Raw genomic sequence first — 22,652 nt, 5'->3', positions numbered from 1 at the left:
TTGTAACAATATATGTGCATTCGGAGTAATGTGTTGCCCTCCCTGTCTCATTGCTCCTTTCCTTCCAAGTACACAGGAGCAACTCAGGTGTCAGGATGTCAGGTGAGTGCCAGTGCCTCGTCATATTGCCCGCTGCGCTCTGGAGGCTTTGCATTGCTTTCGCTGAAGCCAGGAGAGCAAGAGGGATCGGTGCGCACCGACCCCTCTTGCTCTCCTGGCTTCGCTTTGCTGGAGAGGCGCTGCGCAGCTTTCCCTCTCTGCGCAGCGCCCCTTCAGCGAAGCGGGAGGAGAAATTGAAGGGGCTCCGTTTCTCCTGCCGCTTCACTGCACAGACAGGGAGATAATTTTTTTTCTTGTTCTCCCCGTCTAAAACTAGGTGCATCTTATGGTCGGGTGCATCTTATAGAGCGAAAAATACAGTATCCTACTTTTAAAAGACATCTGAAGGCAGCCCTGTTTAGGGAAGTTTTTAATGTTTAATGCTGCATTGTGTTTTTAATATTTGATTGGGAGCTGCCCAGAGTGGCTGGGGAAACCCAGCCAGATGGGCGGGGTAAATAATAATAATAATAATAATAATAATAATAATAATAATAATAATAATAAATAAATAATAATAAATAAATAATTTGGGATGGAAAGCCGATGAGAGGCAGCTGTAATTGCAATGGCATTTGGTCCAGTGCAAGTTTTACATTTGCAAAAAGTCACATGTGAAAAACACAATGTAAGAATGTAAGAGCCCTCAAGCTATCCACAGCCTGTAAGTAGCTTTTAAAGATATTTCAGATCTAGTGTTCTCAGCGTCAGAGCTACTACTTCAAAATGCTTGCCCAACATAACAGGTTCCCCCCCCTCCATTCTGGGCAAACTGGGCAAAGGACAAAACTTCGAGTTTCAAAGAAGAAAAATACTTTGTCTCACAGGCTGCATTTGAATCAGTGACACTGACTGAGTGAGAGAAAGAAGAGAGCGAGGTTATCAGCGAGGCTTAAAGGTCTGTTATCGAACCTGTAGGATTAAATTGCACAAAAGCAGCACACTTCAAGGGCATTTGTTGTAATTGCTTTCCTCATAATTATTATAGGATTGTTATCAACACATATCAAATAACCATCATCACTTTAAAGGTAAGGGAAACACTATAGCACAAAAAGACTATAGCACAAAAAGACAGGTTTCTGTTGGTGATTCCCACAATTTTGCTATGGGACCCTTAGTGTTCCTGTGATACCTAGGGCTGAATAAACTTGTCGATTTCAGTTTCTTTTTTGCAAATCTTAATATCTGTTTGCCTCTTTGTCACAATTTGTGACTGCATATTTTACCTAGTATGCAATTCTTGAAGCAATTTTCCTGAATTTATCTATTCTCTTTCCATTAATATATTGATTTTTTGTGTGTGCAGGTACCCTCCTAAATTACACTTTGTTTTGTATGCATTCTCTCTCCCCACCCCGTTTTTTCAGTTGGAGAACAGTGCCGCAAAGTTCAAAGAATTGCAAATTTTTAAGGACTATCTGTTTCAGGTCACTTATTCATTTGGGAAATGTGAATTAGATGACATGAAAATAAGAACAAAACAAATCCATTCCACCATCCCTAACAATAGCAGATGATCTCAAAGACTCATAAGATTCTTGTTCAAAAGCGGATGCTGTCACCCTTATTTTCTTTTTAGAGTGGAAATCTAGGGTGACCTTCCTTCTTCTGGATAGTTGCTGCATAAACATGAAGTCTTCATTCACATTTTTTTGTTTTTAAAAATTGCTGACCTAGCATGGTAGCATTGGAGGAAGAGAGGGGAGGCAGCCCCGTTGTATATCGGGGGGGGGCAGTGTGGAGAAAGTCTCTTCCTTTAAATTCCTGGGAGTCCATCTTAGTGAAGACCTTACTTGGAAGGTCAATACAGCCCAGGTGGTTAGGAAGGCCCAACAGAGACTTCATTTCCTTAGGGTCTTGCGAAAGAACAATGTTAGACAACAACTGATGATTTCCTTCTATCGGTCCATGATAGAAAGTCTCTTTGCTTTGATCTATTTACAAAAGTGGAAGGCGGACTTCCTGTTTAAGCCTCCCCGCTTCAGTGTCAAATTGAGTCTTTTTTTCCTCCTTTTTTCCGATTTATCCTACTCACGGGTAGTTGCTTTTGAAGTCGAATTGTCACAGGAAAAAGTCAGCGCTCTCCGGTAACGGCTGTGCGGCTTCGCTCCGTGGAAAAAGCAGTCGATTCACAGCACCACGCCACTCACCCCGCTTCGCTCTGGAGCCTGTAGTTGGGTTCCCCCGCGAGTTGGGGGGGGGCGCAAAGTGTGCCCGCCGAATCCCACGTTCACAGGCTTCACCCGCCTGTGATTTTTGGAGGGTCTCCACCTTCGCTGTGGCGGACAGACCCGATTCCCACGAAGCAAATCCCTCCTAGTCAGAGGGATTCCGCCATTACCGATGGCGCTAACCTGGAAGTCCATAGTTCTGCTTATTTTCTTTTCCACTCTTAAATCTGAAGTCCTTAAGCCATCACAATTCTCACAGTGTGCTTAAGGGGTCACTTGTGCATCAAGTTCTCCTGTTTAAAAAGTGATCTGTCCATTGCACCCCTGGGGTCTTAGTGAATAGGAGTATTTAACACAGCTAAATCTACCGCCTGCTAGGAGAAGCTTAAACCCCTGGAGAGGTGAGGTGGTGCTAGCTGAAGCACATTTTGCAATGCTTTTTATAACAAATATGGGTTCCTTTCCCCCTGGGAGCACAGCCAATATATTTTTATAATGATACGTTAGACGACATTGTGGAGTACCTTCATGTGCAACACACATGCTGAGATGTCTTCAGTCCATGATATCGGTCCATGATAGAAAGTGTTCTCTCATACTGTATTATGGTGTGGTACGCTGGTTTGACAGCCATGGACAGAAAGCCCCACAGAGGGTGGTGAAGACAGCACACGATATCATGGGCTGTCCCCTGAGTCCGCTAGATGTCATTGCAGGAGACCGTTGCCTCAGAAGAGCGAGGAACGTTCTCAGAGATGACTCACATCCCTGGCCAGCACCTTTTTAATCTCCTGCCCTCGGGCAGGAGATATAGAAGCATGATAACAGGTTAAAGAACAGTTTCTACCTGTGGGCCATGAGGCTGCTGAATGGAAGACAGCAACATTGCACCTGACGTTTGGGGTTGGTGGTCATATGACAGCACACAAGCGTGTAACAAGGACTGAGAGATTGGGGGGCCTCATTTAATCTCACTGTAAACAAGTGGTACAGTGACAATAAAGTATTTCTATATTCTATATATCAAAAACTTGCAGGGATGGATAGATTGCAGTCCAAACCAGCCGGCCTTTGCAATGTTTATACTGAGTGGTAATATATTTATTGCCTCTAGGAGAACCAGGCAAGAGTTTGTGAGGAAGGCTGTGTTTGGTTTCAGAATTATTGCGTGAAATATGGGCCAATGGTATATAACAGGAGATAAGGAAGACCTGAGTGTTGCCATATTTTCTATATCTTTCCTACTGCTTTAAGTTGCATATAAGAGAAGTTGCTTCACCCCCCTGCAAAGACCTTTTCTCTCTCTTTTGGTATTGGATGTTTGTTGGAGAAATGCTTTCATGTTTCGGGAAATGGTCAAATCTCTTGCAGGTTCACTGGACTTGAATATCCCTCCTCCCTATTTCATGATCCTTATTTAATGGAATGATAACTTATCTGTGAGATTTTGTTTACTTTTGACTACCCCACCACAGTGGCTTCTGCTGCTGAGCTCATAGCTTTCAACTTTTCCCTTTTCTTGTGAGGAATCCTATTCGGAATAAGGGAATTTCCCTTAAAAAAAGGGAAATGTTGACAGCTATGGCTGAGCTTGTCTTAGTATGAGGGCAAAAGCCTCTGCGCTCCCCAACCTCATGCCAATACATGTCTATACTCAGTGAATCAGGCCATAAAACAATATAGGAAGTATTATACAAACATCGTTGGACACTCTATAGAAATGGATGAAATGGCTTGCCAGATATTTTCATTTTCATATTTTATGAAGCTAGTAACATGGTCATTGCATCAACTGGAGTACAGAATTCAAATAACCATAAAAAGGGGGGGTTAAATTGCAGATAAAAATAAAGTCTCCAGCCTATATAAACAACTGGCCTGCAGCTGGTGTAATTCTTTATAAAGGTCTTCATAAAAATACTCAGTTCCTATCAGAGGATTCATAAAAAACACCTTCCGTAAGTCCAAATGTGCCACAAACAATTTATATTCTCATGTCTCAATTCCTTATTTTCCCCACAAACCTCCAGAATAGCTTGAATGTTTTTTACATAATAATGAACGATTCCTCACTAAGTTCTCTAAAACAGTTGTGTAAGGGAAGGGGATAAGAGCCAGTGGCCGCGAACATGGCTGTGATTTGGGTACCAAAAACATGGCTCTCAGATTACAGTGCAGTGCACATTTAGGGAGCTTCCAGATTATTGCTTCTGTGAGGTGGACTTCAGTTATATTGAGTGAATTCAGAATATTGGGGAATGTTCCTTTCACATTGCAGTAGCTATTGTGTTCTGGAACTGTGGCATTTTGACTGATATACTGGCATTTTGCACTAAATTTAATTCATACCTAGTGGGTGTGGTCAGGGCCGGATTTAAGTTTGACGAGGCCCTAAGCTACTGAAGGTAATGGGGCCCTTTATATGTCCAGCTGTCCTTTGTCAACAACAAATTGTTGCTCTTTTTTTGTGTTGAATATATGCTATATGGTAATTTATGCACCTAATAGGTATCTAAAGCCATTTGCTGCATGTAGGTTTTATTATATTTGTTTTTTAATCTTATATTTTGGAAATGTACATTCAGGTTTTTTCCCTTTAATTTTTTGGGGGGCCTCCAAGAGAGTGGGGCCCTAAGCTATAGCTTGTTTAGCTGATACATAAATCTGGTACTGGGTGTGGTGTGACACAATAAACACCTTGAACAACGCCACTGCTCCCCACCCTTTTCGTGCATGTGCGCTTCTTCTGTCCTCCATAATTCCTTCATGAAAAGAGCAGTATGCCCCAAATTTTGTTGTTTTACTCCCACAATTTCCCGTGGAGGCTGGAAATGACCCCCCTGGGAATCAAATAACATGGAAATGAATGTTAAGCACTACATTTCATTATTTTTCTGGAAGCGGCTTATGCGGCATGTGGAATCTCAAATGTAATGTGGAAATTAACAGTTTGGAAAACGTTGGGGGAAATGGAATAAACTGCAGTGGTAATGCAGCCATACTGGCAAATTCACAAACCCTCCAAGTGTCCCTATTTTCAAGGGACAGTCCCGAATTTATAGAAGATGTCCCAGTTACTGTCTCCTTTTTCCTTAAGATGTTTTTTTTCATCAGAGAAATGTTGGAGGGTATGGAGTTATGCAACCCCCAAGCCAAGTTGATAAGCAACTATAGAACACAACCTTCAGAAGACATCTGAAGCCAGCTCTGGAAAGGGACGTTCATAAAAAATGTTTAATGTTTTAAAATGCTTTAAATATACAGTGGTACCTTGCAAGACGAAATTAATTCGTTCTGCAAGTTTTTTCGTCTTGCGATTTTTTCGTCTTGCAAAGCACGGACTTTGGAAAAGCTTCAAAAATCAGCAAAGTCTTCAAAAACCTCAAAAAAGGCGTGCTATGAGTTGCTCCTCGAAGTCAAGTCGCAACTGCACCCCCTGAATGCACGGTTTTAAGAAAAAGGAAACAAACTTGCAAGACAAAGGAAACAAACTTGCAAGATGTTTTCGTCTTGCAAAGCAAGCCCATAGGGAAATTTGTCTTGCGAAGCAACTCAAAAAACAAAAAACTCTTTCGTTTTGCGAGTTTTTCGTCTTACGAGGCATTCGTCTTGCGAGGTACCACTGTATGTTGGAAGCTGCCCTGAGTAGCTGGGGCAACCCAGTCAGATGGGTGGGGTATAAATAATAACACTATTATTATTATTATTATTATTATTATTATTATTATTATGACATCCCTATTTTCATAGGAGAAATGTTGGAGGTTAGGTTTTAGCTTTGGTGTATGCAGGCTGAAAGCCTGAAGGAGTCTTAACTGTGGCTAGTTTTCAGTGTGTTTTTGGTTATTTTGTTTTCTTACTTTGCTCTTCAGCCGTATACCGTTTCTGATTATTTCATTTCTGCAGAGGCTGTGGTGGCTTGGTAAATTTTTAAGTGAGAATCCAGTCTCAGCTATCTGAGCTGCATAGATGCCAGCCTGTGGCATTATCAAGACAGCTGAGGTCTCAGAGCCCTGCTTTTTTGTCTGTGAGGCTAGTTCAGAGCAGGCTTATGAAGAAAAAGAAGCTTGGTTCAATGAAAAGGTAGATTGATTTCTTACACTGCATGAGATAGCGATTTACCTGAGGTTACAAATTGACTGCAGCTGCTAAAAATAACGAACCAGCCTCATTTCTTACTTTTGGGGAATACTGATCTGAGGGATAGGAAACCAACTATCCCCAACTATTTAATATTTAGTAGTAATCCTGTTGCTGTGCTCCATTATTTTTGATTAAATTTGTGAGAAAAGGTGTAGGTGATGTTCCCATTTTTATATTTTCCAGATCCTACACTCTCTACCCCCCACACAATTATTGTGGAACAACTATCCTCTTTGGTGAAAACTTCATGCTGGGAAGAAGCCAAGAACTTTTCTAAAGGGCATCATTGTGGTTCTAAAACCAAGTTTAAATGATGTCTAACCTTTTTTCACGCAAATTATTTTGAAACATGTACACTAAGGATCAACAACTGCAGTGCCCCCATGAGGCAATTTTGAGCTCATTGGGATTTTGCCTCACTTGGAAACTCACTATAGGGGCCTACAGTTGCCTGCTAAATTGGAGACTGGGATGGGTGATTCTCTCAACTTCAGTTTCTCCCTTTTCCAGTCTTAAATTCAGTGCTCTAGATTTCCACACCAGTCCTCATGAAAATGCATTCCCTCCAACTTTTCTCCAATGTCCTATTCATAGCTGTCAACATTTCCCTTTTTTTAAGGGAAATTCCCTTATTCCGAATAGGATTCCTCACAAGAAAAGGGAAAAGTTGACACCTATGGTCCTATTCCAGGTATGTCCAACCACAAGTAGCCCATAGCTGTCAATGTTTCCCTTTTTTAAGGGAAATTCCCTTATTCTGAATAAGATTCCTCGCAAGAATAGGGAAAAGTTGACAGCTATAAAGTAGCCTGAGATCTACCATTGCATATAAAAAACTGGCAGTGATCTCCCACACTCTCCTATTGTCATTCTTCAACTTAAACATATTATGTTTGGCTGAGCTTATGATAAAAATAATAACAAATGACAGTCGCTTCCATAAAACCTGAAAAGTTCATCATAAATCAATATTTTTTTAAAAAAATACATACTTTGAATACTTGTAATGTAAGAAAATAACATTGAGGACAGGTTCCTACTTAATCAGAACATGATGCACAGATTGTTCTTCACCAAAGCTCATGCCATAATAAATGTGTTAAGTCTTTAAAGTGCCCCTGGACTCTTCGTGTTTTTCAAATGAGTCAGGGGTACATGATATCCACAGCGGTTTCCCCCATAGTTCGAAACAGAAATTGGGTAAACTCAACTGCGGAGTTGACAGCCTTCAAGCACCACCTTAAGAACTGGATGAAACCTGTAGAAGCCCTTTCCCCTGGATCCACCCCTTCCTTTCGAGTAAACCTAAATGAGCCCTTTCTCTCTCTGAGGAGCCAGTGCGCAGGGCTGCACACACACACCTCCCTGGGTGGGTGGGTTGGCAGCAGCCACAAAGGGTCCCCAACTCCCTCGTGCGTGTTTACTCGAGAGCAAGTCTCACTGCGCTCAGTGAGAGAGCTTGTTGGTTTACAATGGGGAGGGGAGCAAGGCAGTCCTCTCCTCGAGAGCTGGATCCTTGGATCCTGGAATGTCCACCTCTCTCTCTCTCGAAACCAGTCCTTTCTCTCGAGGAGCCAGTGCACAGGGCTTCTCTCTCACACTCAGTCTCTCCATCTGCATATGCCTCCGCCCACCTCATGCCCATTTACATCGCCTTCTCCTTCAGAGAGAGAGAGAGAGAGAGAGATATTGACAGAGGTCGACGAGAAACAATCACATGATCTACAAGTAGATCCTGATTGACATGTTGTACAATGCTGTCCTATTCAATAATACCACTACTAAAAATTATTTTATTATTTATACCTAGCCCATCTGACTGGGTTGCCCCAGCCACTCTGGGCAGCTTCCAACATGTACAAAACCATAATAAAACATTATAAAACTTCTCTATACAGGGCTGTTTTCAGATGTCTTCTGAAGGTTACATGGTTACTTATCCCCTGGGCTTGGGGGGTCACATAACTCCATACCCTTCAATATTTCTCCAATGAAAATAGGGGTGTCCTAAGGAAAAGTGGGACATTCTGGGATCAAAGCAGAAACTGGGGCAGCTTATGTAAATCTGGGACTATACCTGGAAAACAGGGATACCGGGAAGGTCTGAAAATGTAACAGCGTTTCAATGCAAATTTGTTTGGAAAACTACATTGCAAAATTCAGAAAAGTATGATTTTTTTTTAAAAAAAATAATCTTTATTGGTTTTAAATACAGACATAAAAGATCGTATGAATTTTGAAAGATGCTAGGGTTTTGCTTCACTTATTGTTTTGGGAAGGGTGCATTATACAAGTTCACTTTCAAATGTGAACTGAACTGAATGTCTCCCCTATCTCTAGTTGTGGCCTTCTCACAAAAACAGTGAGCTCACATGCTAGCACCATAGATATCTTGGTGGCATACATGTGAAATTCACTTGGTGTAAAAGGACACAAAGGCAACTCAGCAATGGGTTTAGGGTATGGTTACCAGTTTTTTCAATGAATACGTGGACACTTTTTTTTTTTTTTTGGAAGCTGAGTAGCAACAGGGAGTCAGTAGTGGGGATGGTGAGGCAAAAGACCCTGGGCCCAAGCACACATGCATATTGTGTAAAGGTGCAAAGCCCTTCTTTCGCACCCTGTGAAACATAAATGTGCAGTTTTTAAAAAACTGGGCAACGGCCACCTGCCCACAACTCCTGAGCCTCCAGCGATCAGTCAAAACAAAGGGGGAAGGGGGCAGGAGATCTGTACCACCGGATGTCCCCGATTCCCCTTCGCCAGTGGCGGTGGCGGTGGCAGTCAGAAGCCCAACGCCAGCCTGGTAGCGCAGTTGGCTCTGGCTGGCTTCAGGATCTGCTCGCTGCCGTGGCGCCCACCATTTTTCCTCACCGGAAGTCTCCATATGATCATATGGGGACTTCCGGCAAGGAAAAATGGCGGGCTCCACAGCAGCGAGCAGTGAGCAGCACCTGAAGCCAGCCAGAGCCAACAGCGCTACCAGCCTGGCTCTGGGCTGCTGAGGCTGCTGCTGCCACGTTTCCCGGGGACAGATTTCCCACCCCAGAGGACAGGATCACACTTCAAAATGACCTTGACAGATTAGAGAACTGGGCCAAAACAAACAAGATGAATTTTAACAGGGAGAAATGTAAAGTATTGCACTTGGGCAAAAAAAATGAGAGGCACAAATACAAGATGGGTGACACCTGGCTTGAGAGCAGTACATGTGAAAAGGATCTAGGAGTCTTGGTTGACCACAAACTTGACATGAGCCAACAGTGTGACATGGCAGCTAAAAAGCCAATGCAATTCTGGGCTGCATCAATAGGAGTATAGCATCTAGATCAAGGGAAGTAATAGTGCCACTGTATTCTGCTCTGGTCAGACCTCACCTGGAGTACTGTGTCCATTTCTGGGCACCACAGTTCAAGAAGGACACTAACAAACTGGAACGTGTCCAGAGGAGGGCAACCAAAATGGTCAAAGGCCTGGAAACGATGCCTTATGAGGAACGGCTAAGGGAGCTGGGCATGTTTAGCCTGGAGAAGAGGAGGTTAAGGGGTGATATGATAGCCATGTTCAAATATATAAAAGGATGTCACATAGAGGAGGGAGAAAGGTTGTTTTCTGCTGCTCCAGAGAAGAGGACACGGAGCAATGGATCCAAACTACAAGAAAGAAGATTCCACCTAAACATTAGGAAGAACTTCCTGACAGTAAGAGCTGTTCGACAGTGGAATTTGCTGCCAAGGAGTGTGGTGGAGTCTCCTTCTTTGGAGGTCTTTAAGCAGAGGCTTGACAACCATATGTCAGGAGTGCTCTGATGGTGTTTCCTGCTTGGCAGGGGGTTGGACTCGATGGCCCTTGTGGTCTCTTCCAACTCTATGGTTCTATGATTCTATGAGATTTGCAAATCTAGGGACATTCCAGGGACAGAATTTGTCCAGGGACAGATTTGCAAATCCGGGGACTGTCCCTGGGAACCGGGTACATCTGGTAACCCTAGTTTAGGGTTGTCAGTTTTGAAGGCAGGTTGGGGAGCAGGCTGGTGATGGGGGTGCTATGCTACAGAAGTGTTTTGGTGTCACAGCTGCCCGGTCATGCCGCTCTACTATTTCATGCTCCTTCTGCTCTTGCTCAGAACAGACCTGCTTTCCTGCTCCAAGCCCAATATGAGGATTTACTTCCTTACGGAATGTGAATTCAACGAAATAAACTTGTCGTTATGCAGGCACGAGCCTTTTACCTTGCCTGTTCCCTACCCATCCAGCCAACGAGGGGTGGGAGAATTAGCCCAAACTCCTTTCTCCTTCACAAACCACAACCCTGCAATAAACAGAATATTGTAGCTGAAAACAAGTGCTGGTTCCTGAACGGGAATCATTGGTGATTCCAAATGATGATGTATGAAAGAGAGGCAGGGAGATTTGATTTTCTCAGACTAGGCTGACCCTATAAAACTGAGCGGAGCAGAAAAATTGGTTTTACTAAGCAAACATGACATGGAAGTCATAAAAGGAGCAACGCTTACAATATGAAACATCAGAATGCCTCATTGCTATAAATATATTGTCTAAAGCAGAATGACATTTAAATGACAGCAATAAATGCATTTTCTTCATTATCCTTTATATGCTTGCTTTCCTGCCAATTTTATATATGCCAATGGAATCCCAGGGCCTAGAAATTTCGGTGCCACAACTGCCCTAGGTGAAATGCAATTTACTAGCATAAAATGTGCTGACTCTTTCAGAAAATGTTAAATATCTGGGGGTTTTTTTATTAAAAAAACTTTCAAAAGCGAAGTTTCTGTCCACCATGGCTATAGACAATCTAGCCAAAGCTGAAATCAGTGGGTGAGATGCACATCCTTAACTGTCCCATTTTAATCAAGGGAATTTGAAAGGGGGAGTATAGCTCTGGCTGTTTTCTATCCCCTTGACATACAGATAGTGTCTGCTACAGACTGAAACAGAAAACAGAGGTGGGTTTAAGGGGATGGATGTCAGTTCCAGATCACCATCATACAAATCTGCTCTGAAAATAGCACAAGACAAGGACCACTCTTTTGCCTTGTCACTTGACTCTAATTAAAACACCACATCCTTATTCCTTAAGCAAGTGACTTTGCATAAATTGTTGCACAGGATATACTAACCAGATTTTAATATCATGGATATTTAAGGCTTAAGTCAGACATCATCTATCTTAAACGGGTGGCTTTCACATAGACTGTTGCCAAATACACTGACATAAAACGGCAATCTGCATACAGGAAGTATTACCTATCCATCTTTAATGTTTTATTTATAGAGAGCCGCCAGCTTTCACTCAAGTGAGAGCCTTTGCATTTGGCTTTTTGCAGTTTTCAAACAAAGGCTGCTAGCTCTTACTCAAGTGAGAAACTTTGCATTTGACTTTCTGCAGTTTTCGACCAAAGGCACTTAGGAATGCAGTCTTGTCATCAGTTTTGCACAGTCAAATCTACTGATTCAAATAGGGCTTGTACAGGAGTATCTGTGCACCAGATTCAGCCCAGGAGCATTCATGTGTGGTGTGCAAAAATCACGGTTCCCAGTACTTCAGTTAACGCCAGAGTTAGTTGAACATCTGGCTGACCCCAAGGCTCCTCTTTTTGCAATCAGTGCCATAAGCTCCAAGCTGGGACATAACTGCATGCATATACATTTCTGTACAATGACAAATCATGCTTCTTCATTCTCAGAATCATATGAAAGACATCACAAGTGGGGAAGATGACTCTGAACGAGGTTGGCTTTCTCTCAGTATACATCAAAATGGGTCTAGTTCTCAGTGATGGCTACAAACGGAGAATCAGGGTTCAGGGAAGCAATGCCAAAAGTCTACGGATGAGCATGTATAAAACGTCTCTCCCAGTACTGAGATCCTGCTATCACCTCCTGTAATACATACATGTGGGTTTAAGAAGAAGGACAATGAGAAGCCACACCTTTTCACTACTTTCTGCTAGCAATACTGAAGCAGATGCCACAATGGAAAATACAGTTACAGTGGTACCTCGGGTTACAAACACCTCAGGTTACAGACTCCGCTAACCCGGAAGTAGTACCTTGGGTTAAGAACTTTGCTTCAGGATGAGAACAGAAATCGTGCAGCGGCAGCACGGCAGCAGCGGGAGGCCCCATTAGCTAAAGTGGTACCTCAGGTTAAGAACAGTTTCAGGTTAAGAACAGACCTCCAGAATGAATTAAGTTCTTAACCCAAGGTACCACTGTATCTGCTTTGTCTGCAGAAGGTCGGGGGTTCAATCCCCAGCCTCTCTCGGTGGGGAGATCTGTTCGTAACCAGAGCTCCCACTGCATTTCTCTAGGCAGCTGGAAGCAGCAGACAGTCACTGCCCACAACACCAGGGCTGGGTCATTTCAAAATCAACTGGTTCACCGAATCATCTGGAGGTAATGGTCTCCTATGATGTCACTGCCACAATCAGAATGACAATACACTGGCATATTCCAGTTAGGCCCCAGAAGGCCAAGGTCTCATCCTCTCAAGTAAACATCTCCTGGCTACATCTGCTTCTAGGAGGTTTGGTCCAGGGGATAGTTCTCAGGGACCACCAAGGCCCGCTTAGCTGATCATTATAAGAACTTTGTGCCATCCGCAAACCCTCAGTTTGCTCATTGCCCCTTCCCTTCCTGTTTCTTCCTTTTGTGAGTCGTCTTGTTAAACTGTAAGCTTGAGGGCAAAGTCTGTGCTATTTCCATTAATTCAGCCACTCTGTAAGCTTTTCTGGCCGAGTGATGGGGTGCAATGTCTTTGAATGACTGAATGAATGATTGACAGAGAACACTGCTTTGCTAAGCCCAGGTGAGGACTAAGATTAGAGAGGACAGACAGATGGCTGAGTGGCTATACCAGCTCCTCCTCCTCCTCCTCCTGCCACTTGTTCACCCCTTTCTGCCACTAACAGTGCTCTTCTTCCTTGTGTTAGATGGCGGTTTTGGCTCTGGGAAGGAGAGAGGAGAGGATAGGAGTAGGTTTCATTCCACCCAGGCACAGTGGGTGCAAGTCGATGTGATGTGAGGACGTGAGGGGAAAAGACCTACACAAAAACCCAGAGCCAGCTCTGCAAGTGTGGAGAGAAAGGTGTGGTGTGAACAATGCAATAGCATCTCTATTCAATGCTAGACATCTTCAAATGGCTGGGGAAGGACTCTGGACTCAGCTAAAGAAAAGGGTAAAGGTACCCCTGACCATTAGGTCCAGTCATGGCCAACTCTGGCGTTGTAGCGCTCATCTCACTTTATTGGCCAAGGGAGCCAGCGTACAGCTTCCAGGTCATGTGGCCAGCATGACTAAGCCGCTCCTGGCGAACCAGAGCAGCGCACGGAAACACCGTTTACCTTCCCACCGCAGAGGTACCATTTATCTACTTGCACTTTGACGTGCTTTCGAACTGCTAGGTTGGCAGGAGCAGGGACCGAGCAACGGGAGCTCACCCTGTTGCGGGGATTCGAACCACTGACCTTCTGATCGGCAAGTCCTAGGCTCTGTGGTTTAACCCACAGCGCCACCTGCGTCCCTCTCTGGACTCAGCTACACAGCTGCAAATAAAACCTTTTTGAAACGTGTTGTAACGTGTGACAGTACAAGTGTGACAGTATAGGGCGATGGTGAGCTATGGCAAATTCAATACATTTTTTCAAAACGTTTTTTTAAAAAAGCATTTTCACAACATTTTTTTTTAATGTGTGTGCAGAGTCCACTTCACTCTCTCTGGCCATCTTCATGAGTTCAGTACCATTGCTCACCATTTGGGGCTTGCCTGAAAGTTCACGGAGAGAACAAGTCTCGTGGCAAAAGTAAATAAATCCCTTTAGTTTTAGTATCTGACTTTTTTCTCTAAGCACTAGTAACATCCCTAGTAGTCCATAAAGTGTCAAATGTCCATTACGAGCCAAAGAGAAATGTATTAGGGGCTATATGTTTGGCTTGGGAAATCACTTTTCATTTGCTGTAAACCAACTTCCTGTTATGACTGTGTCTGTCAAAGGCAAAATCTTCCGCAGCGCATTTCTGTTATGACTACTCAAGCAGTGCATCTGTTAAAACCAAAAAGCTGAAAATGGCTTGGGAGAACTAGTATCAAGAGGATAGATGAACCGGGGTTTTCCATTTGCAGCTCTGGCCTTCTTTGTCTGCGATAAATTCAGACTGCAGCAAAGAGATTTAATTTCACTTATCATATTCACCCCGGTTCTCAAGTGACTTCTTCCTGGAATGATTTCGACACACACTACATCAGCATTGTCAAATGAGATTTACATTCCCAACCGAGTGTGAGTCGCCAGTGTCATTCCCTGCTTTCCCTCTGTCGGAGGGAAGTCACTGCCTCCAATTTTGCTGATCTAGAATGAGGTTAAATAAAAGCAAAATTCTGAAACATTTGCTATGCCCATACTAAACCAACAATAAGAATTGTGAAGCCAGTTCAGACATTGAGAAAAAGAGGTGGTACAGTCCTCCCTGAGGAGGACTTCAGAATGCAGATGGGGTACTGTATGCTCGAAAATTTACTGAATACCTTAGGGGAGAGCCTTTTCCCTTGTTACCATTTTACAGAAAACGTCAATTGTCACCATAGCTTTTGTTTTCAAAGGCTCAAGTTTCCTCAGTGTTGGGCAGTCTATTCAGTTGTTTCATGTATTCATTCTTTATAATTACTATTACTGAACTGAAAACCTACCAGAACCGAAGAGAACTAAACCGGGAGTAACAGGTTTCTCTACGGAAGAGATTTAGAGAGGAGTTATTTTACGATCAGCAATTTTTTTCTTTAACCAAAGAAGAAGGCTGCGAGGAAACCTAGCTCCAGAGATTCATGGTTGTTATTACAGCAGAATATTGCTAAAAATCGCCAGCTGAACGACCAGTTTCTTTTGGACAGTGGTTCTTATGAAACATCAGAATTTAAGTAGCGTTGTGGTGAAGTAGTTCGGCACCTTCATACGCTAAACAGCAGCAAAGCATCAGAATTAGCATAATGTGAACGTAGTTGGCTGCTTTTTGGAATAATATTGCAGTTTAAAAAGGTGTGCGTGCATGCATGTCTCTGCAAGATTTCGAAAGCTATTGTTATATAACTCCTTGTCAACTGAATCTAGTAATAAGCTATGAGTGGGAGAAAAAAACCATCCAGCATCTAATCTAATATTGCTGGGACATCCTTCTCCATTGATATCAAACGGGTAAACTTTCTATGGCAGGATTCAGCTCGACTTTTAACACTGCTGTCTGCAGTTGTCAGAATCTTGGGAAATAAGGGTAATGTTCAGCCTTCATCTGTGAGACGTTCTCTTATGGAGGAACTGAGCATCACATGAACCTCTGCGATTGTTGTTTATTTTAGACACTGGACCTGGTGCCACCAAATCTACAATTTGAGATAGGTATCAGGCCCAAAGGGAAATGGGTTTCCGAACCCCTTGCCCTCATGCTTCAAACCAGGTGTTGTTGTTGTTGTTTTTAACCTGCTGAGGCCATTTGTAGACCACAGTGGTCCGGGCACTGGTGATTTCAAGACTGGTTTACTGTAATGAACTCTCCGTGGGGCTTCCTTGTCAGTTTGCATTTCTTTGTACAGAAAGTATTGATCTGATGTGTAGAGATCTTTCCTGTTCTAATTAATTCAAGAGGGTTCTGGAAGCTTCTGGAAGCTTCTCTGTGCGAAAGAAACAAGCAGATGGTTCATGGTGTTTGGGTTATTCCTTCAGAGAAGCTGAGTACAGCTGGTTTAAATGGTTCTCTTATCTCTTTCTGTCAAGGTCATGCTGACTATAATAACAGGCCAGGAGGAGCCCGGGTTTCACCCGCTTTCACTTTCTATCTCTTTTCCTTCTGGTGTGGTGTTCTGTATGCTTAGTGCTAAGTTCTAGACGTATTATAAGTTATTGCAAGTTTAAGTTAAGTCTGCTGCAACTGGATTTCTTATGGACAGTGCCAATCCTGAATGTATTGGATTTGTGACCATTATGCTCATTTTGCCTTCAGTAGCACTAAAGCTCTGCTGGATGAAATATTAATTGCATCTGTGGAGAAAATGAAGGATAAAGTGCGAGACTGGTTACATTATGCTCAGATTAAAGAAGTCTTTAAAAATGACAAAAAAGTTAGGGTTCCAGGTGGAGAAATCGAAGTTGGAAACAGAATTGTTAGAACCAAAGACTAAGGTACTATCAAGAATGTATAACTTGCTGTTAAAATGGAATACACAAGACGAAATGGTTAAATCGGCTATGATAAAGTGGGCACAGGACATTGGGCATAACATTATGTTTGAGGACTGGGAAAGGTTGTGGACCACTGGGCTGAACTTCACTGCATGTAATGCTCTGAAGGAAAATGTAATGAAAATGATATATAGATGGTACATGACCCCAGTTAAACTTGCCAAAATATACCATTTGTCTGAAAATAAATGTTGGAAATGTAAAGAAAGTGAAGGAACATTCTTTCACCTCTGGTGGACTTGCCCTAAAGTGAAGGTCTTCTGGGAAATGATATATAATGAGTTAAAAAAGGTATTTAAGTATACCTTCACTAAGAAACCAGAGGCCTTCCTTTTGGGTATTGTCGGTCAGAAGGTGTTAAAGAAGGACCGAACATTTTTTATGTATGCAACAACGGCAGCAAGGATACTCATCGCTAAGAACTGGAAAACGCAAGATCTACCCACACTGGAAGAATGGCAGATGCAGCTGATGGACTATATGCAACTGGCCGAGATGACTGGCAGAATCCGAGACCTGGGAGAAGAGAGGGTTGAAGAAGACTGGAAGAAATTTAAGATTTATTTACAAAAATATTGTAATTTGGTTGAATGTTAAGAAGGATGCTAGATCATAAAAAATTGTCCACCACTAAATTAGATTTGAATTCGATGATAAGTGAGACTAAGGAAAATATAAACCTTTTGGAGAATTGCTAGATTATACTTAAATGAGCGGATATAAGATTGTAAACAAGATGATAATTTGCTTGAAAAAACTTTTTAACGATGCAAGTGGGAGCGGGAGACGTGAGGGAGTCCAAAGAAGTGATGAAATTATGTTATGATATAAGTAATGTTGTTTATTATTTATGCATTTGTATTCAAAAATTTTAATAAATATTTATATATAAAAAAAGAAATATTAATTGCATCTGGTCTACTTTTTGGGAATCCTGCAACGTGTTTAAGTTTTTACTCTGCTAACGATACATTGGAATCTACTCTGCATCAATATTGAGTAGAATTCCAATGACATTCCTTTGGCCTTGGTCCAGAAACTGCAGTTAGTGCATAATGCTGCAGTGTAATTTCTGACAAGAGAGTGGCAGCTGTGGCAGAGAATGTGAGGTGAGGAGAACTGTAGGTGACTCACCACTTCCTACCTCCCAGTCAGGGCCGTCTTAAGCATATCTGGCACTGTGGTGCAAAGATCCCTCCAGTGCCCCATGCCCCATTTCCCAGAGTTGTCAACCTTTTCCCAAGCCTCTGCAGGGATCGCTCTCCTCCTGCGGGGGCTTGGGAAGGAAGCTGCATGCTGCCAGCCATATGGTTGACAGGGCACAGCTGGCAGGCATGCAGGAGGGAAAGGGGAGGCTGCCAGCAAAGCCGCACAGCTCCCCCACTCACTGGGGTGCCCCGAGAGGCCGGCGCCCTGGCGCAATGCACCAGTAAACCCAATGGGAAAGACGGCTCTGCTCCCAGTCAAAGTAGCCTTCTGACAAAAGTAGCTGGTAGCTGGAATTCTAGTTGGCCAATCTTGTTCTTCTGTTTGGGAGGCCAGGATTGAAACCCCACATTTGCCCATGGCTCATTTGAATGGGGAAACGGTGTTCTATCAACATCAGTTTTTCTCTGGAATAGCACAGTGAGAGACTATGTTGCAGGGAAAACATGATTAAGATTAGGGATCACTCTTCACATTCAAGAGGATGTGCTACACCCCTGATTAAGGAGGACCACAGGGGCTCCCTTTTATGAAGAACATTTCTAAAGGCGTTCAACTCCATCACTGTCTCTTACAGAGAGAACAGACAGACAGGCGGAGGTTGCTAAATAGAAACTGTATGCTTTGACTGAGATCAGATCCTCTGTTGTGACCTCATCCACAATATGTTCCATTTTATGCATGAGGAAATGGCACCTGCAGCAGCTTAGCAACCCAGCAGTGTGAAAATATTGGCACGTTTACAACATTGGCTTGTTTTCAACCTGTTATTTTCTGACTTGGAGGTGTGACTGAGACCATGCAAGGTCTTGCCCCTTTAACATATTCTGTTGTCACATCTAAGTATTCCGTATTCACATCTACATATACCCATGAAGAAGAATTGCAGAAAAGGCTGTATCCGTCCCGTGGTGTTAAAGATACTAGACGTCATTTGCATTCATTAAATATGAATTTATTCTACTTTATATTCTGTGAATGCTTGAGAGACAAATTGTATATTTAGAGTATTAATATACTTCCTGACTCAGACATACTGTATGTCTGCAGGTTTAAGCGGCGATGCTAGAGAAAAATCCTCCTTTTTTTTTTTTTTTTTGCTACATTGCAATATACCAGCTAACTGTAAATGAAATGTGGCTGGAGGATTATGGTGACTGCAGACTGATTAAATGTATTCTATTGAGACAAGTGTGCTGATGTGCCCCAGGCAGCTGACTCAAATTCATCCCTCCTTCAAACACAATGCACTTCCTCCTGGCTTAGTGATGCAACAGTTAGAGAAATGGCCAGCTTAAGTGGATGACATTAAGGAATTCCTCGTCATAGCTGTTCCCTGACCCACCAAGCAACTGTAAGAAGTTCTGGAGTTTGACATCAGCTAAACCAGTTTTTGAAATTAAGCACCGCCATAGTTCCCCCTTGGACTTTCCTGTTATGAAAGTTGCTTGACTGCATAAGCCTAACTAGAGAATATACTATGTTTTTCTGGGTGGCGCCCAGCCTATGAGATGGATAGATTCTATTCCACAACCCTTGGTAAAACAGGAAAAGCAGTAGTCAGGAAAAGGTAGCACAGGAGCTGTGAAATCACTTTTCAGAAGTACATGACACATAAATAAATGTATGAATATCTTGCTCTGGCATTCGCTGATTGAGTCCTTATGGAAAGTAAGAAATTGCCTGTATTTCAGACTTCATTCTTACCATGACCTATTCCCCCCCCCCACCCCACCCAGCTCAGAAATAAACACTGGTTATACGAACAGAGAAACGATTGCTACAAACAATAAATTAAATGAGCTTGTGCACTAGGTATGCAAGTCAAAGGTACAAATCCCATTGTGAAATAAGTACCGTGTTGATTCCATTGCTATAGGTTTTTTTTATGATGCATTAAAAATAACATAAGATATATTTCTATTATTTCCCTCCCTTTTTACAATAAATTAAATGTAGCTTGTGGGAGGGCATGTACCTTTGAAGTTTACTGAATCTTGTATTTCTCCAATTGAACTATCTACCCACTGCCCTAAAATATTTTACTCTGGGGCCTTGCTGAAACTAAGTTTTACTTCATGCAGGCCTTTCCAGATCATTTAAAGAGTAGAGTCTGCAACAGTTAGAATTGATTGAAGCAAATGCAGATTCATGCAGAGGATGGAGACACCTGAGGGCCAAATGAGATGAGCAATTACACAAATGGCTTTGGAAAAAGGAAATTCCATACAGGGAGATTTGCAACCACTGCAGTGGCCAAAGGGTTAAAGTCCCCCCTATTTCCCACACCAGAGTCCCGATCAGATTCAGAGGCTCCTTGTCCACAATTTATTTTTTAAAAGCCATTAACACAATTGTTTGGATGGCATTGCATTTAGTTGGGTGCTCAAGAGGAGTAACAACACAGTCTAAAAGGAAATCGGTACAGCTGTATGACTGGTGTGTCATTTGAATTTTAAGGCAGAAGAAAAAAACAACACATTATTTCAGTCATTAGAAGTTTGGGAAACACTGACTTAGATGAAAGCCACTCTGGGAAATGAGGGGTGATGAAAAGAACCCAAATCACCCATTCCAAACACTGAGATTTCTGAAAACTGGAAATGAACTCATTTTGCAGGAAAGCCAAGGGAACGTGACACAGATGATACTAGATGGAGTTTGCACAGCAAAATCAGAAACAGGCGAATGGATATGAAAGTCAAGAATAAGAATACCAGAGCTTACACCATGTTGCATTGTCCTCCAGATAGTCCTCTGGGAAGCAAAAGAGAGAGAAAAGAAAAGAAAATAATTCAAGACAAAGTGTTAGGTTATAGAGAGAAGACAGCTGCAAAGAAGATAGTGTATCAGTATTGGCAAACCACTGTGAATGGGACTTATTTAATTATGGCTGACAATATACACATATCCAATTAGCCCCAAACCACCTCTGTCTCACATTTAGCTTTTATTTTGTTCTATTTTTAATTGAGTGCATGTTTTAACTTTTCTATAGGGCTAATGCTAAAAACTTCAGAATACAAACTCTCAGGAACGTAATAACAGAATTCATAATTTTTCTCTCCTTCCATTAATCTCTGTGTCCCACCACTCACCCATCCCCAGTTCCTACCAAAGTTATCAAAGTCTCTTCTGCTAAACAGAAAGGGGCATATTTCCACAATAATAATATCAGACACTTCCTGCTTAAGACCTTAATGGAAATAAAATTGGGGCAGCAAATTAATGTATAAGGAGATGCATGCACTTTTAGAAACTCAGACTGCAGTGAAGATACATCAGGGTTTCTGAACTTTTGTGCACCATAAACACAGGTGACCATTTTGCACTCTCTCTTCTCTTTAAAAGGTGACATTCTGACAAAGACTGATGTTTTGATGATGGCAGGGGTGTCTCTCACTTCATTTTAACCACTCCATGCTGCCTGGTATTGGAGTGTGTTATGATAAATCAATATAAAACAATTTGGCCGTATATTATCAGGGAGGTCTCAAAGGCAGTTTTCTTCCAAAGCCCTTGCGTTTATTTTGGTCCTATTCTGGCTTAGTTGCAATCAATTGTTTTGTTGTTTTGTTCTGCTTCAGGTAACACTCTGTCTGTCTCTTTCTTTCTTTCTCACCAGTTGGAACCAGTTCAGATTGTCCTGTGCTGCTACTCAAAGATGAAATCACAATCATTAGTGTGACATTTATACCCCATCTTTCTTTCACAATGAAGGGCAAGGTGGCAGACTTAGAATTCTCAAGTGGTCTCCCATTCATTTATGGACCAGATCGAGACTTGATTAGGTTCAGCTTTTTGGATTATGCTGCGCCCTGGGACCAACTGCACTGAATGTCTAAATATTAATCTGGGAGATTCGGGGCTTGGTCTATTCACTGTGATTTGTGAAGGTTTTGGAAGTGGGCACTACTGGGACTTTGACGTTTGAGCTTCTTCATTCCTGAAGTCTCGAAAGCACAGAGGACATTCTTTGTGGATTCTAGAAGATTGCTCATTTGATCATGACAACTAAATGAAACCTGAAATGAAATTGCTGAGTGAGGTGCCTTACAAAGTTGGAGGGAGATGTCATTAGTATCTAGATGACACCTAACCCTATTTCACTTTGTCATCAAAGTCAGGTAAGGCTATGGTGGTACTGAATTACTATCTGGACTTGATGAGGACCAGTAATTTGAAGCTGAATCTTGAGGAGACAAGCACTGTGGGTCGATAGTTTCCTGGTCTGGAAAGTTGCTGTGTTAACTTTTCTGGATGGGGTTTCACTCCTGCAAAGGAGCAGATAAATAGCTTGATCCAGCATTGTCACTGGAACCCCAAGTGGCTCACAGCACCTTTAACCAGCTTTGCTTCATTGGTCAGTGGTGACCTTTCCTGGATAAGGATAGCCTGGCTACAGTAAACCATTCTCTGGTAATCTCCAGGCTGAATTATTATAACGTGCGATATGTGGGGCTGTGGTTTGAAATCTTCAACTTGTACAGAATCCCAGATGGTTTTTCTTGATGGAGCCAAACCACATCCGTTCTGAGGGAACCATACTTGCTTCCTGTTCAATGTCAAGGTGCTGGTTTGGGCCTTAAAGAGCTTGGGCCCCAAATATCTGAAGGAGCACCTCCTCCCATATCAAGCTGGCCATGCATTAAGATAGCCAGAGGAGGCACTTTCCCATGTTCCAGCTATTGGAGAAGTGTGCTATACATATGCAGAAAAGAGCGCTTTCTCTGTGGTAGCATCCCAGCTTTGGAATGCCCACTTGAGAATGGCA

At 42.5% G+C, this 22,652-nt stretch overlaps 1 protein-coding gene across 2 annotated transcripts in view; it reads right to left on the bottom strand.

The window, feature by feature from the left end:
* Positions 1-22,652, bottom strand: part of GPC6 (glypican 6) — a 785,665-nt gene that overhangs the window by 15,398 nt on the left and 747,615 nt on the right. The window contains exon 7 of one of the 2 annotated variants that reach the window (XM_081858156.1): positions 20,606-20,635. The exons of the other annotated variant lie outside the window; for it this stretch is intronic. Within the exon in view, the coding sequence (XP_081714282.1) occupies positions 20,606-20,635 (30 nt within the window). The remainder of the gene's footprint in view (positions 1-20,605; positions 20,636-22,652) is intronic. 2 annotated transcript variants of the gene reach the window in all.

The sequence above is a fragment of the Podarcis erhardii genome, assembly GCF_964252035.2.
Source record: "Podarcis erhardii genome assembly, chromosome: 4".
Lineage (NCBI taxonomy): Eukaryota > Metazoa > Chordata > Lepidosauria > Squamata > Lacertidae > Podarcis > Podarcis erhardii.
This window is presented reverse-complemented; position numbering and strand designations above follow the sequence as displayed.